This window comes from Delphinus delphis, chromosome 15, assembly GCF_949987515.2.
Source record: "Delphinus delphis chromosome 15, mDelDel1.2, whole genome shotgun sequence".
NCBI lineage: Eukaryota > Metazoa > Chordata > Mammalia > Artiodactyla > Delphinidae > Delphinus > Delphinus delphis.
Window position 1 is genome coordinate 241,916 of NC_082697.1, and position 14,912 is coordinate 256,827.

The 14,912-nt window shown below is 53.0% G+C and overlaps 1 protein-coding gene across 1 annotated transcript in view; it reads right to left on the bottom strand.

Annotated features, from left to right (window-relative positions):
- PRPF6 (pre-mRNA processing factor 6) overlaps window positions 1-14,912 on the bottom strand; it is a 33,499-nt gene that overhangs the window by 11,832 nt on the left and 6,755 nt on the right. Inside the window, exons 7-12 of the mRNA XM_060033239.1 lie at window positions 11,812-11,906; window positions 11,208-11,364; window positions 10,265-10,427; window positions 5,947-6,065; window positions 4,895-5,113; window positions 114-236 (exon numbers count right to left, since the gene is read on the bottom strand). Coding sequence (XP_059889222.1) covers window positions 114-236; window positions 4,895-5,113; window positions 5,947-6,065; window positions 10,265-10,427; window positions 11,208-11,364; window positions 11,812-11,906 — 876 coding nt within the window. The remainder of the gene's footprint in view (window positions 1-113; window positions 237-4,894; window positions 5,114-5,946; window positions 6,066-10,264; window positions 10,428-11,207; window positions 11,365-11,811; window positions 11,907-14,912) is intronic.

Sequence of the window (14,912 nt, forward strand, 5' to 3'; positions counted from 1 at the left end):
GAATTAAGTAAATAAATAAATAAAATAAGATAAAACCCAGCAGATCAGAAAGATTCCCAAAGCAGAGCAGCTCCCCACAAACACAGACTCCAGGCCCACGCGGCCACACTCACGCTGTCAGCATCTTCCATCCACGTGTGCTTCCGGTCTTCCTCCTCAATGCCAATCCCGATCACGGCACGCATGACCGCCTGGCAGGTGGCCACACTCCCAGCCTTGTCACACTCCTCGGCATCCTGAAAGAGGGACACAGAACTGAACTTGCCACCCAGAGCTGCAGAAGCCTGACATGTGGACGCAGTGCCCGGACGGAGCAGGCTGCAGGTGGTGAGCTCCAAGGGTTCTGACGCCCTCGTGGCCCTGCCACTGCCCGCTGACTGTGCTCACCCTTCCCTGACATCCAGCAGGTGAGTACTCCACAAATCCCTGACCTACCCACTTAACAGACATTGCATAAGCACCTACTGTGTACAAAGTACTAGAGTAGGCAACTCAGTGGCCATAAGGGGTTGCTATGCAAAGACAGTTCCAAAGCACTTGGGGGTAAAAGATAAGGTCACTCACACTCGTACTGTCGGCCTGGGATCCAGATTTGAAATGGACAAAAGGAAGAGCCACTCTAACCCAAAGAGGCAGACCTGACTGGGGGAAGGAGCCCGGCACACGGAAGGTGAGACAGAAACCTGGGGAGGGACCAGCCACCAGGCGTTCCGGCAGGCAGGGGGCCCGGGCTGACCAGCAGAAAAGCACTGGACTTCAGGACAGCAGCTCTCAGGACAGGCAGAGAGAAGACCGTCGTGGTTCCAGAGACGAGACACCGAGTGCCACTGAAGCCTCCTGCACAGCCGGTGGGAAGGACTAGCAATGCAGAGAGGGACGCGCGTTTACACATGTCAGACCGACGACGTCGAAGTGTGCGGGCAAAGGTGGGGACAGAGGTACACGCGTGCGGCTGAGGATGGACACAGCGACGACCTCTACCGCGGGCAGCTTCAAGCTCCCTGTCAAAACAAAACTCACACAGGCTGACCCAGCAACGCCTTTTAAGGAACATACTCCCAGTCGTTCAAAACGACGGATGCGCCAGGACGCTTCTGTAGTGCTGTCTGCAACAGCTGAAGGAGTAGGAAGCACCCTGCCGATGCCATCACCCAGAGACTCCAGGCTGGCTGGACACGCCGAGCCTGGCTTCCCTGGCTGTGAGAGGAGCACAGCACAGCAGCCCTCGCCTGAGCCCCTCGGGCATGGTAATAAGCATCAGAAAGGCATCCCAGGCAGAGGAGAGCCAAGGGCAAAGGCTCAGGAGAGGGCACAGGCTGACCCACAGCCAAGGGGCAGAGCTCAGCGCCCCAGAAGAGCACGGAGGGCAGAGCACGCAGCACCAGGTATGGGAGAGGAGAGCCACACAAGGAGACAGCCCCGGGTACCCACTCTACAGAGGGGCCCCCCGTGCTCTCCACTGAGCACAACCCAGCACGGGCGGGCTGAAAAAACCATCCAAAAGGATCAGTGGGAGTGGTCCTCGGAGCACAGCTGGGTCCAGGAACAGCGCCTGTTCCCACTGGCCAGAGCGGAGACCCCCAGGAGATACATGGCACTGAGCACAACACCCAGAGGTCACCTCCACAGGAGACTGAGTCCCAAACTGCCCCACACCCAGCAAGTGTCGAGGCAAGACCCACGGGGTCAGAACGTTTCCAATAAGAAAATAAACATCGAAGCCCAGAACGCTCATGGCGGCCCAAAAGCATCTGGCACCCAACAAGGGAAAAGGCACAGCGCCCACAGCAAAGCAAACGCTATCAGGCATGCAAGGCAACCGGGCAGGACGGTTCATGAAGAAGATACTCAGTGTCTACCAAAGTCAACCCCAAAGGGACCCAGTGTTAGAAGGAGCAGACAAGGGCACTAAGACTATTATGATAATCACGGTCCACGTGTTCGAGTGTTATATGGCAACATGAAAGACGTGATAGAAGGTTTTTAAAAAGATCAAAATTCCTAGAAGTGAAAACTGCCAAGATCTAAGATGAAAAATGTCCTCGATGACATGAACAGCAGATTAGACGTTACAGAAGATTAGCGAAACCTGAGGACAAAGCAACAGAAGTTATCCAAGACGAAACTGAGAGAAAAAAAGAGTATCTCTGTAACCGACCAGAGCAGAGGGCGTATGAGCTCACACCACACCCACAGGAAAGACTAGACGTCCCCCAGCTCCATGACCAGAGGTGGGGGCCTCACCACTGCTCTTCTAGCCGGGCAGGCAGACGGGAAATAAAAGGCACCGTGCCGGAAAAGAGGAAGTAAAACTGTATTTACAGACGGTATAATCCCATACATAAAAAATCCTAAAGAAGCTGCTGAAACTATTGCAATTTGATAAATGATTTCAGCAAGGTCACAGGACATAAGATCAATATTTCAAAATCAATTGTATTACTACATACTAACAACGGACAACCTAAAAATGAAAACAAGAAAAAATTCTATTTATGACAGCATCAAAAATAAAAAAGTACTTTAGATTACATAAAATAAGTGTGATATTAGTACACTAGAACATTACTCAAAAAATTTTTTAAAAAACTAAATAAATGGGGCTTCCCTGGTGGCGCAGTGGTTGAGGGTCCGCCTGCCGATGCAGGGGACGCGGGTTCGTGCCCCGGTCCGGGAAGATCCCACATGCCGCGGAGCGGCTGGGCCCGTGGGCCATGGCCGCTGAGCCTGCGCGTCCGGAGCCTGTGCTCCGCAACGGGAGAGGCCACAACAGTGAGAGGCCCACGTACCGCAAAAAAAAAAAAAAAAACCCTAAATAACTGGAAAGACACCCCACGTTCACTGACTGGAAGAGTTACTACTGTTAGGATGGCAACAGTCCACCCAGGTGATCTGTTCTATCAAAGCCCAGCTGGCTGTTTTGTAGGATCTGACAAGTTGACCCTAAAATTCATATGAAAACACAAAGAACCAAGCACAGCCGAAACAATCTGTGAAGAGCAAAGCCGCCTCCTTTCAAGGCCACAGGAAGCAGCACAGTGTGGTGCTGGCACAAACCCAGACATACAGCCTGACGGAGCAGGACTGAGATTCCAGAAGTAAACCTTTACATTTATGACCAGCTGGTTCTCCACAGCACGGCCAGGACTACTCAACAGGGGAAGATCTAGTGGCGCTGGGACAACGGGACACGCACTTGTAAAAGCGTGAAGTTCAACTCTTTTAAGGCAAATGGGTCACAGACCTAAATGTAAGCACTAAAAAATAAAAATCTTAAAAAACACAGGAGTAATCTTCATAACCTCAGGTTAGGGAAGGTTTCTTTGATATGATCCCTAAAGCATGAGTAACAAAAGAAATAAATAAATTGGACTATATCAAAAACATTTGTGCTACAAGCAATACAATTACCTGACAAATGACTTGTATACAAAATATATACACAAAATCCTTACAACTCAATGATAAAATAGATAATAAACAATAAAAAGATAAATAACCCACTATATTAAAACCCACTGAATTACCCACTTTAAATGGGTAAATTTTGTGGACAGTTAATTATAGCATAACAAACTGTTAAACAATGAAACAGAAAGAATAACTTAAAAAATGAATAGATCACCATGAGCTGGAAGACAGCTTCAAGTAGCCTAATGAGCAGGTAATTGTGCCTGAAAGAGAATGAGTTGAAGAAACAGGGGACACAAATTCTCCAAATCCGATAAAATCTATAAATCCACAGATCCAAGATCCTGAACGAACTCTGCACACAAGAAACGTGGAAACCACCAAGCCAGATGACAACCAACCTGCTCAAAACCCACGATACAGAAAAACATCTTAAAAGCAGACAGAAATCTTTTAATTTAGAAATTAAAAAAATTTTTAATTTAATTTTAAAAAAAAGTACGTACAGAGGAGCAAAGATGACAGCAGGTGTCTCGCTGGGAACAACCTAGGCAGGAACAGTGTCTTTAAAACACTGAAAGAAAAAACTGTCAACCTAGAATTCTACACCCAGAGGAAATATCTTTCAAAAGCAGGGAAGAAATAAAGACTGTTTCCAGACATTTAAAAACTGGAAGAACTGACCATCAGGCCTGCACTGAAAGAAATGTTCAAAAAAGTCCATCAGGCAGAAGGAAGATGACACCAGCTGGAAACCAGGATCCACACAAAGGAACGAGAATGTCAAAAATGGTTAAACAACACTAAATAAATAAAGGAGCTGAATCTAGATGGTTCGATTTTAGAGATACACATGAGGCCTTGCACCTGAGATTTTAAAACATTGCCCAAACACAGGAAGGGAAGAGAACAGAGGTACTGATCCATCGCCACCTCCTCGGGAGGAAGGTGATGCTGGAGCAGCTCCGGTGCACCAGCTGGAGCCACTGGGAGGCGGGCAAGCAGCACCGCGGCGGCAGGGGCGCGAGAAGGGAGGCGGCACAGGGCTGGGGCCGCCTTCCGAGGCTGAGGGCGGTGGGTGAAGCAAAGGGGCAGGACGAGGCAGGAGAGGGCAGCTGTAGCCTGGCGGCGGGTTAGAGTGCTTTCAAAGACCTCGCTGGCCACGATCTACAGAAGTTAAAGACGGGGACCTGAGAGACAGAAGCTCTAAGGCTCACTCTCCTTTAAATCGGGACACTTAAAATCTTTAAATCTCCAAGCATCGGAACACTGAAGTTTCCCCCTAGATGCACTCAGGCTTGCACCTCCATAAACAGCCACGAGGTGATCACATAAGGAGAAGCCACCCCTGTGCCTGCTGTGCCTGCCAGCGTGAGGACGGGCCTCTCAGGTGCCACCCCGATGTCCCCACCCTCCAAGGGACTCTGACGAGCAGGAGGGCGTCCGTGTTTAAAGTGGACACCGTGGCACCTGCCAACCTCACCTGGATCCACTGCTCGCGGTTGATCTCCACGCCGTTGGCCCGCAGGGAGGTGATGGCCCGGTCGATGATCTTCTCCACCATCTGCGTGTTCCCATTGGCCTCCTCCAGCTTGGCGGCCGTGATCCAGATGTGCCGGTCCGTAGGGATGTTCTCCCGGGCCTTATTTAAGACCTTGCGGGCATTTTCGTAGGTCTCTAGCCTGGCCAGGGCGAGCCAGAGCTGCACGGAGAGACCCGCCAGGTCAGGTGGACCCTCCACAGGCCACAGCCCTTGCACAAAATCCTCTGTACAAGTTTTCAAGGACCATTTTAAACAGGGTGCAGGAACGTGTGCGGCGGCATTTTCTGCCTCATCTGAAAGCTGTTTGGTTATGCTTCTGACTTACTTAGTGATGTGGTTAACATGAATAGTTGACGGGTTCTCAGCCCCGCGTTCCAAACACTGGTTAAAGGTACATGGCATTAGGACAGAAGGTGAGCAGGGTGTGACTGTCACCTTCGCAAACTGAAAGGACACGGTGTTCAGCTGTCTGGAGTTCTCACACCACAGGTTTTGATTATGCAACAGTTTATCACCAAAAATGTGTATGGGCTCTATTTATTTTTATGTAAATAAATTAAGATTAATTTTGTTTGGAGAATTTCACAACACCCCTTAGGATAATTAAAGACAGACTGGACATCATGAAATCAAGACTAAAAGTCACTTCACAAAACGCTGTGAACAAGAAAATTTAAAACTAAAGAAATCCAAGTAGCTCTGGGGCACAGCCAACCTCCCGCTGGGCCGGCAGAAAGACATACCAGTCTTTTCTGTCACCCTCCAGGTCCCACTGGCAAACTCCGAGCTGAACTAGGAGGCCGGGCCCTGAAGCAGAGAGCTCCGCGCGGAGCTCCCATGGGGTCGGGGCCGAGCTAGATTCTGCTCTGCGGTTCCTGCAGGAGCATATGGTCACTGTGCCGCCTGGCGCTGGACCTCAGTGAGCTCAAGGCCCAGCTGACACCTTCTGCAGACTGACCTCGGGCCCAGGCCTCTGCAGGGCGGGGACTCACCTCCACGCTGGTGGGGCAGCACTCCACGGCGCGGCTAAGCATGATTCTAGCATCTTCGGGCTCTTCCAGCTCCACGGCCGCCTTCCACAAGCGAACTGAGTTTGGAACGTGCTCAAGGGCTGGGAAAGGTCAAATAAGAAACCAGATCACAGAAAAACGGAAGTGAAAGCAAGATACTGTGTCACAGAGGATGCTGCTGCCAGCAAGTCCAGATGGTCTCTGCCCTGGGTGACAGGCCGGGACTTCACATGGGTCCCACAGGTCTGGACAGACACCAAAGAGACCAGTGCAGACGTCCCGAATCAGCAAGCAAGGGTGGCAGAGAAGGCTGTGCATCGTCTCACACCCACTCACACTTGAAAATCAACATGAGAAAATGAGGCAGCGCAGACCAGGCACCCGCTGCCCAGGAGGGCCAGCCGAGTAGGCCGCGTGTGAGTGAGTGTGCGGAAGTCACGGGGACACAAAGCACCAACGACTCTGGGATCCGCATCTGCCCAGGACGGCAGAGTGAGGGCTCCTCCCTGGACCCCAAGGAGCACGAGCGCAAAGGCACCAGGTGCTGCACCACACCGGCAGCCTCGGGGCCTCAGTTCACACGAGTGACAGCAGGAAAGGGGGACCAGCTCCCAGGAGAAGCTATGACATCCTGCAGTCCGGAAACCCCCAAACCTCTGTTTAAGCAGCAGAGCCCTTCCTTCAGATGCAATTTACTGAAAAAGCCAAAACACTGGGCAGCTAAACACAGAGCCCTGCAGCAGGCGGACTAGGGAGGCTGAGGCAAGGTCTCCAGTCAGCCCCTGGCAGGAGTGACAGTCACTAAGAGCTGATGGAGGCAGGAAACCAGAACAGCCCAAAGGAGATCTTCTTTCTAGAAAACACGGGCCAAGCTTGCGGGAAACAGCCCTAAGATTCAATGGTGCAGAATCTGCGGCCTCACCAAGTCTCTCGCGTTCCTCCCTTCAGCAGAAGCAGCCCCTCCCACCTCTGGGAGACGGGCTTCCCTCCTTTATAGGCCCTGTAAAAACGGGGCACCCCCTCCCCTTTATAGGCTCTTGAAAACGGGGTGCCCCTCCTCTCCTATGGCCAAACCAGATGGCAGTGGCTCCGGGTCACCGCACTCCACGCCAGTCCCTCCCCGGCTGGTGAGCAGGAAGCAGCACGTGCCCGAGATGCTTAAGACCAGTGGGCCAGAGGTGGGGAGACATACCCCACGAACCCCAGGGGCCCACCCCCAGTGAGTTTCAAAGGTTCCCATGGTCCAGGGCTCATGGGGACCTCCCCTCTATGACAAAAAACACGCTGCCACTCCGGAACCACCTGCCTTGGAAGACGATGCCCCAGCCTGCGGCCCAGAGCTCTGCAAGGACCACAGCGCCACCAGCCTGCAAAAGAGGTGCAGCCAAGGGCTTGCCCCCCCCCGCCCCCCGCCGGCTTCCCTGGCCTGACCACACCTGTCACTCAGCCCAGCGCCGACAGGGCGCCAGCTGCGGGACCCCCGCAGGACACACGCGGTGACAGCAGTGCTTCTCGCTCGACCAGGACCCCCGGGGCAGGCACGTGGCCGCGGGCTGCATGTCGTCATCCCTGGGGGAGCCTGGTCCCTGTCCCCACGAGTTTGAACTCAGCTGTCTAGAGGTCCCATCCCGAGGGATGATGTGTCCACCAAGGCCTGTGGCCATGGTTCTCCTGCACTGGAGGCTGAGGCTGACCCAGTTCTCTGGCCTCCACGTGTTGCCAGACCAGCCCCGGCTGGCGAGGTGACCCCTGACCCCCACGGTGAGACCCGTCTGCCACCATGTGCGGGAGGAGAGACCTCAACCACAGCCCAGAGCGGCGTCCTGAGGCCTGGCTGAGCAGTCCCGCCTCCGGAGTGACAGTCACCAGGAAGCACAGCAGCCCGAGAAAGCCGAGACCACCGAGGGAACAGCCCCTCAGCAGTGATGTCAGATAAGAAGGCCTGCGGGGGCCCGCCCCGCCCGCCCCCCCAGCCCTGCCTGCCCCCTCCCCCTGGTCACACTCCACGCCAGTGGCCATGGGGTCATTAACTTCACCCCGCGATGGGCATGAGGCCCAAGACGGTCCCCACTTTTCGGGAGAGACTGGGAACTCCTCTGTTGGCATTTCATCAATAGCCCACAGGACCAGAGCTGAAGCCAACCACTGCTGACGAGTCCAGATCTCACCAAGGTGCTCCCCAGAGACCACCCACCGCGCCAGATCAAGGCTACCTCCAAGAGTTGTGGCCAGCCGGGGTGGAAGGGCCGGCCCGGTCAGGAACGGAGCAGTCTGAACTAGACAGCCTGCGATCAGAGGCCAATGCACTCTCTGGCCCTTGGCCCCAAGGTGGGGACACACGGCGCCATCCTGTACTCACTTTATGGACCAGAGCACGCTGGCTGGGGACAGAGCCACTCCACTGCTCCAGGCCTGCACGATTAGCAGAGGAACACGGTGCTTGACACCTTCATCGTGAGCGAAGCCCACAGGAAGCAGCCCCGCAGCCTGGTCCCCGGAGCACAGCGCTCGCAGGCCCACAGGGGCCCCTACAGATGACAGCACGCAGACTGAGGCCAAGCACCCACGCCACGTCACCCAGCCTCCTAAGGCCTCACGTCTCAAGTAGCATGTAAAGCTCAAGTTCTCCCATCAAAGGACCACGATGTCAGCTGCACCAGCTGGGACCCAGAGCTCAAGCAGAACCCGAGAGCTGGCACGGAGTCCTCCCCAGTCACTGATGGAAGTAACTGTCACTGGTTTGCAAATATCAGATCCTTCCAGCAGTAGCTGTCAGGTTCACCAAGAGCTAAAGGAGGCATCGCCAGCTGTGCCCCAGGCACCTAGAGAAAGAGCACTGTTTTTGGAAACACTCTAAGGATGGGGAAGGCCAGGAACAGGGCCGGGGAGCAGGGTGGAGGCCAGCTGGGGCTTCACGCTCCCCCCACCTTCGCGCAGCCTGAAGGAAAGCACAGCCGGGAGGCCCAGGACGGCCTGGAAACCGATCACTCGACGCTCCCCTGGAGGCCCCCTTCCAGGCCTACTCCCCTCTCCAAATCTGAAGCCAACTGGAAATGAACCCAGGTAATCTGGGGGTGAACAGGGAGTGGCCACAAAGCCATTCTGACCATTCATCACACTGTGGCAGGGGAAATTCAGTAGAGCTTTCCTAAATAAATCGTGCTAATTACCCAGAGTTTAATGTGTTTGTCATCAGAGAACTATTTTCCTGGCTGAAAAGAGATGAGCTGATTTCTATAAACCAAAACAGGTGCTGACTTTCCGCCCCGGCCTCATTTTAAGTGTGGCAGGGCTGCAATAAGAAACCAGACCCGAGAGGAAAACACTGGAACACACACACATTCACACGCGGTCAGCGTCACACACAAGGTGGCCACCACCTGGCCTCTAACACACACAGAGAGTAGAGCGCCACAGGCCGCAGCCAGCAACCCCTGCACATCTAACATCACACGCCCCTGACGGTTCACGCAAACACACACCTTAGGAACAAGAGCTGGAAACTGCCCACTGCAAGCTGCCCTCAATTCCCCAAAACACACCTATTTCACCCACACTACAAATTCAAGGGGAACAAGCCGTCTGCACAGGCTTACTCCAGGTCAGCCCTCCGACCAGCTGGTGCTGAATCTGGAACAAAAGTCAAAAGCAGCATCTCGTCTACGGCTCCAGTGAAGGGAGCAAAGCTGTTCTTTTCTCACTTCTGCAACGATGAAAAGCAACTACCCACAAAAGCTCCATCTTGGCAGTGACTCCCAGGTGGACTCAGTTTCCCCGGCGTGCAGACCATTCAGCGCGCCACGAGCCAACGGCACACACACCAACACACTGCCCTGCAGGAGTTTCCCAAGATGGGAAGCAGTTCATTCACGTGCCACTCTAGTGCGACCACCGAGGCAGTTGAGACTCAGACCCGAGTGGCACCTTCTACCTGCTGCGGGCGGAAACGGGAAGGCTAGCGCCGCAAGGCCAGCTTCTAGTGGTTCCCTCGCCCTGCACACGGCACCTGCACACAGCATTCCACAGCGCCACAGAGGACCTGCCCTCACCCAAGGCCACACAGCAGGAGAAGGCAGCTCAGCCAGAAGCTTCCCTGACAGAGGCTCCAAGGGCAGAAGCAACCCAGGGCAGACGAAGGCCTGGAGAGCATCCCCCACTCTCTAAGCCCTCCCAGCAGAGCCCGAGCGAAGCAGCGGCGAGGCTGCTCCCCGGGCCGGCAACAGAGCTGCGGGGCTGCCCCCCACCTCCAGGTACACAGCCAGGCGGCGCCGCTCCTGCCGGGTCCCTAAGGGAGGCTCACCTTTTCGAAGAACCCGCTTCTTGGCGCGGATGTCTGTCTCCAGCTCAGCTGCTCTGATGTAAATCCTAACGGACTGTGGGAGGTGACGGACAGCTTGGGCCACCACGGCCTTGGCTGTGTCCCCAGGCTGCAACCTCGCTGCTTCCAGCCACACATCTTCACTCTGGGGGGCAAAGGAACAGGACAGACAGTGTACGCACAGGCTGGTGGGGCGGCAGGCACCCCAGAAGGGTACACACGAGCCTTGGAGGCAGGGGGGCCAGGGTCCTCCCACCCGCGGGGCCCGGGGTTTACGGTGAGCTGGGCGCCCAGCACGCCTGCGCCAGAGACCCCCTGAAAGCCCCACACGTGGGAGCGTAGCTACAGCACGTCTGTGCCTGTGTGGGAAAGACACGCCACCACACTGTGAGGAGAGCACAGCCTGCGCTCAGGGTAGGAAGTCAACCCACGACGAGGTAGAGACACACAGGCAGGCAGCCCTGCGTCTGCCTGGGAGGTTCGGATTGATGCTAACGTCCTGGGGGAAGGATTCGCAGGGCACCTCTGGCTGTCACGGTGCCCCAGCCTTCACAGTGAACGTACAGTCCCTCAGAGGGTCTCAGGACTTTCTGGAGCTGATCCAATCACACCCCCTAAGAGTCAGGCCCACCTCCAGGTTTCTGACGTCAGGGAGGGCGAAGGGCTGACCAGCCTTGGTCTCTCTAGTTAAGGTTATCTCCCTGTTGAAGTAGCGGCAGTCAGGCTTTCACTCCAAGTAAAAATAAGCAGGAAAAACCCTTTCCCAACTTTTCTTCCCCTCCTCGCCTGTCCCACCGCCTGCAGCTTCAACACCAAAAGGCAGGCAATTCCCTCCAAGCCCAGCTCACTCCCACGGCGTCCTGCGTGGCGTCCCAGACGCTGAAGCCCCTCAGGGGCAGGGTGCAGCTTGGGGAAGGCGCCCTACCTTGGGGCACATCTCTGTCCCCTTCATGATGAGGTTCCGAGCCACCTGCAGCTTCCCAGTGACTTCCTCCAGGCGGGCCGACGCGATCCAGGCTGGCGGGTGGTGAGGGTTTGTCTCCCGAACAGACTTGAGCAGCAGCCTGGCCTTCTTGATGTCACTGTGCAGGCGAGAAAGCACTGGGTCAGGCCACCACCTGCTGAGGGCGCCCGGCCCGGAGGAGGGTGCCACTGCAGACAGTGTCCAGACCGTCACATCTGATGCCCCTGCTGACAGAACCAAGTCAGAACTCAGTCGGCACCCTTCCAAGTCTGCGGCACCTCCACACACACAGGCATCGAGCCCAAGGTCAAGGTCAGAAACACGGGACGCAATCGTCAAGCTGCTCGCTAGCTCGGCACACACACAGATTTGGAATGTCATCTGTAACAAATTTAACGTCCACGGTGAACGGGTACAGATATATCTTAAAGGCGAAATCAAACAACCCCACTCTACCTTTCTTAGAACATCCACATCCTGTTCTGGCTGCGTATTCTTCAAATAAAATCCAACACATTCCCAGCAAGCCGAGCCCACCCAGCCACTGGCCCTGCAGGGTACTCACTTGATGTCCCCTCCATGAGTCGGGATCATGGAATTCAAATCTGTCAGATAGCCTTTGGGGTCAACCACAGTCTGCCCACTCACCGAGTCAGATACCTGCAAGACAGGCCAAGCCCAGCTAGTCGGACAGAGCCAGGACTGCCTGGAACGAAGTCCTCGGAGGGTCCCTGGAGCCCCTTCCCATAATCCCGACTACCAGCGGGCATGGGAACTTTCAAGTAAGAAAACAACCTTAACTCAAACAATAGTTTGTAGCGATAATAAGCAAATTTCACCCACACAGAACAAAGATTTTATAAAAAAAAGAAAACATAAAAGTCCCAGGGGGAAAAGCCTAACTGAACATAAGGTCCATCTAAGAATGATTGAAACCCGGAAATCACAAAGATTGATGATCTCAGCTAACGTTCTTTACATTTTCACGGAGCAGTTCACTGTAGCACTCTCTCAAGTTGTGTCTTAAAGTTACCATGACAACGACAAAAACAAAACCACCTGAGTAAAAAGTGGGCAAAAATGCAGCAGGACAAGGAAAGGATGAGAGGAAAAGCGACGGGAAGAAAGAAAACTCCCTTTGTTTGCAGGCAACTTGATTGATTATCTATGTAGAAGATTTGACAAAAATCAACAGAAAACTCCTAGAACTAATAAGTAATTACTGCAGGGCTGCAGGATACAAGGTTAATATCAATCACTATCCTACATACCAGCAGTGAATATGTCGAATCTGAAATTAAAAACACAACAGCATTTACAAGAGCCCCCAAAACTGTGAAACACGGTGGACCCTTGAACACGGGTTTGAACTGTGTGGGTCCATTTATACCTGGATTTTTCCCCTCAACACATACCACACCGCTACACGATCTGCAGCTGGCTGAACCGACGGCCGTGGACGGCCCTCAACTGCATACAGGGTCAGTGCCCCTGACACCCCACACTGTTCAAGGGTCAACCATACCTAGACGTTAACCTAACAATTACGTACAAGATCTGTAAGAGGAAAAACTACAAAGCCTTAACAAATGAAATCAAAGAAAAACTGTAACAATGGAGAGAGATTCCACGTTCACGCACAGGAAAACTCAGTATTGTCAAGATGTCAGTTCTTCCCAACTTGATCTGTAGATTCAACACATTCCCAACCAAAATCCCCGTTACTTTGTAGATATTGACAAGCAAATTCTAAAGTTCACATGGAGAGGAGGCAAAGGACCCAGAACAGCCATCACAACATTGAAGCAGAAGAACAAAGTCGGAGAACACGACCCAACTTAAAGACTTACTATAAAGTTATAGCAATGAAGACAGTACTTCAATATGCATGGACTCGATGCCCCTGAGCTATACACTCAGAAACAGCTAAATCTTTAAGTTTCATCTTATACATATCTTAGCACAAAACATTACTATTTTTTCTCTACATTTTACACACAAGTGTGAAAGAAACAACAAACTAGATCTATGCAACGGAAATGAAGCTGAACCTCACCACTCACAAGGATGCAAATTAAGCGGAGGCTTGTTGGAGGGAACGGGCCTCACAAAGGCCCCCAGACCAGAGCTGCCAATGGGGTGGGGGCGGGGGGTGATCGATGGCACAACCAGCTCCCCCATGTTGCCGAGTGTGGAATGTCGTGCCTTTGAGAGACAATTCAGCACCTAAGTGAAAATATGCCAATCCAACAATTCCACTTTAAAGATACTGTAAAAATATTTACTTAAATCTGCAAAGATAGAAGCAGGAGGAGTTCATCAAAACATGGTTTGTGGGACTTTCCTGGTGGCGCAGTGGTTAAGAATCCGCCTGCCAATGCAGGGAACACGGGCTCGATCCCTGATCCCTGGGAAGATTCCCACATGCCACGGAGCAACTCAGCCCGCGCGCCACAACTACTGAGCCCGCGTGCCCTAGAGCCCACGTGCCATAACAACTGAAGCCTGAGCGCCTAGAGCCCCTGCTCCGCAACAAGAGAAGCCACCGCAATGAGAAGCTCACGAACCTCAACGAAGAGTAGCCCCCGCTCGCTGCAACTAGAGAAGAGCCTGCGCGCAGCATCGGAGACCCAACGCAGCCAAAAATAAACAATAAATTTATTAAAAAATAAAAAAAACATGGTTTGTAACCACGAACAAGCAGAAACCACCCAAAAGGTCCATCAATCGAAGACTAAATCACGATATTCACAATGAACTACTCTCCAACTTATAAAGTAAATACACGTCTAGTAGCATGAAAGCGTGCAATTTTTTGGATCTGTAAGCTACTACTTATTTTTTTACTGTAAAATACCTGCTCACCGTAAAAAACTCAAGTATAGCAAAAGCTCAATTAAAATTTAAGTTTCCCACTGAAGCAACAGGAATGGCTGAGTACTTCACTCTGCTGTTTTTCTAACTATCTGTGAAATTTTTCCATAAAAATGTTTAACACAAAGCATTCCCCAGTGGTGTGGGTGTGCCGCCCTGGTCACGTCCTGGCCTGTGCAGGTCCACACTCTCTTCAACACACACGACTACGCTGGGTCTGGTTTTCATGTGCATGACTCCTTCCCGATTTGCTGGTTCTCTTGACTTTACAGTGCTTTCTATCGTGCAAAAGTTTTTGACTTGTATGTAGTCAATTTGAAAGTATTTTCCTTCACGGTTTCTGACGTGCATGTCACATGAGAAAGGGTCTTCACTCTGCCTGGGTTTTCTAGAGCACGGAACCAAGTGCACGCCCCGTAAGGACACAAGGATTCACTAGGGTGCAGGAGGAACACACGTACGTTTAACTTTTATGTAAAGAGGGAAGGGCATTAAGCGACATCAACAGTAAGCACGTGGCTTGTCACGAGTGCCTGTCTGGGCTGCTCCTCAGGCAGCCCTCTATCACCTGCCACAGACCCCAAGCCCCAAGGGAGCAGGAGAACCGCATCAGGTGGCCCTTCGCTGCTGGCACCGAATGCAGCACACCTGTGCCCGCCCCGGGTCGACACACGCACCAGCCTACGTGCAGAATCCCATCACACTGTGTAATGGGACAGGGAATTGGACATGTCACAGGTCTGTTTAACATGTGACGAAGCCCTTCAAAGGGTGAACTTTTCACAAATATAA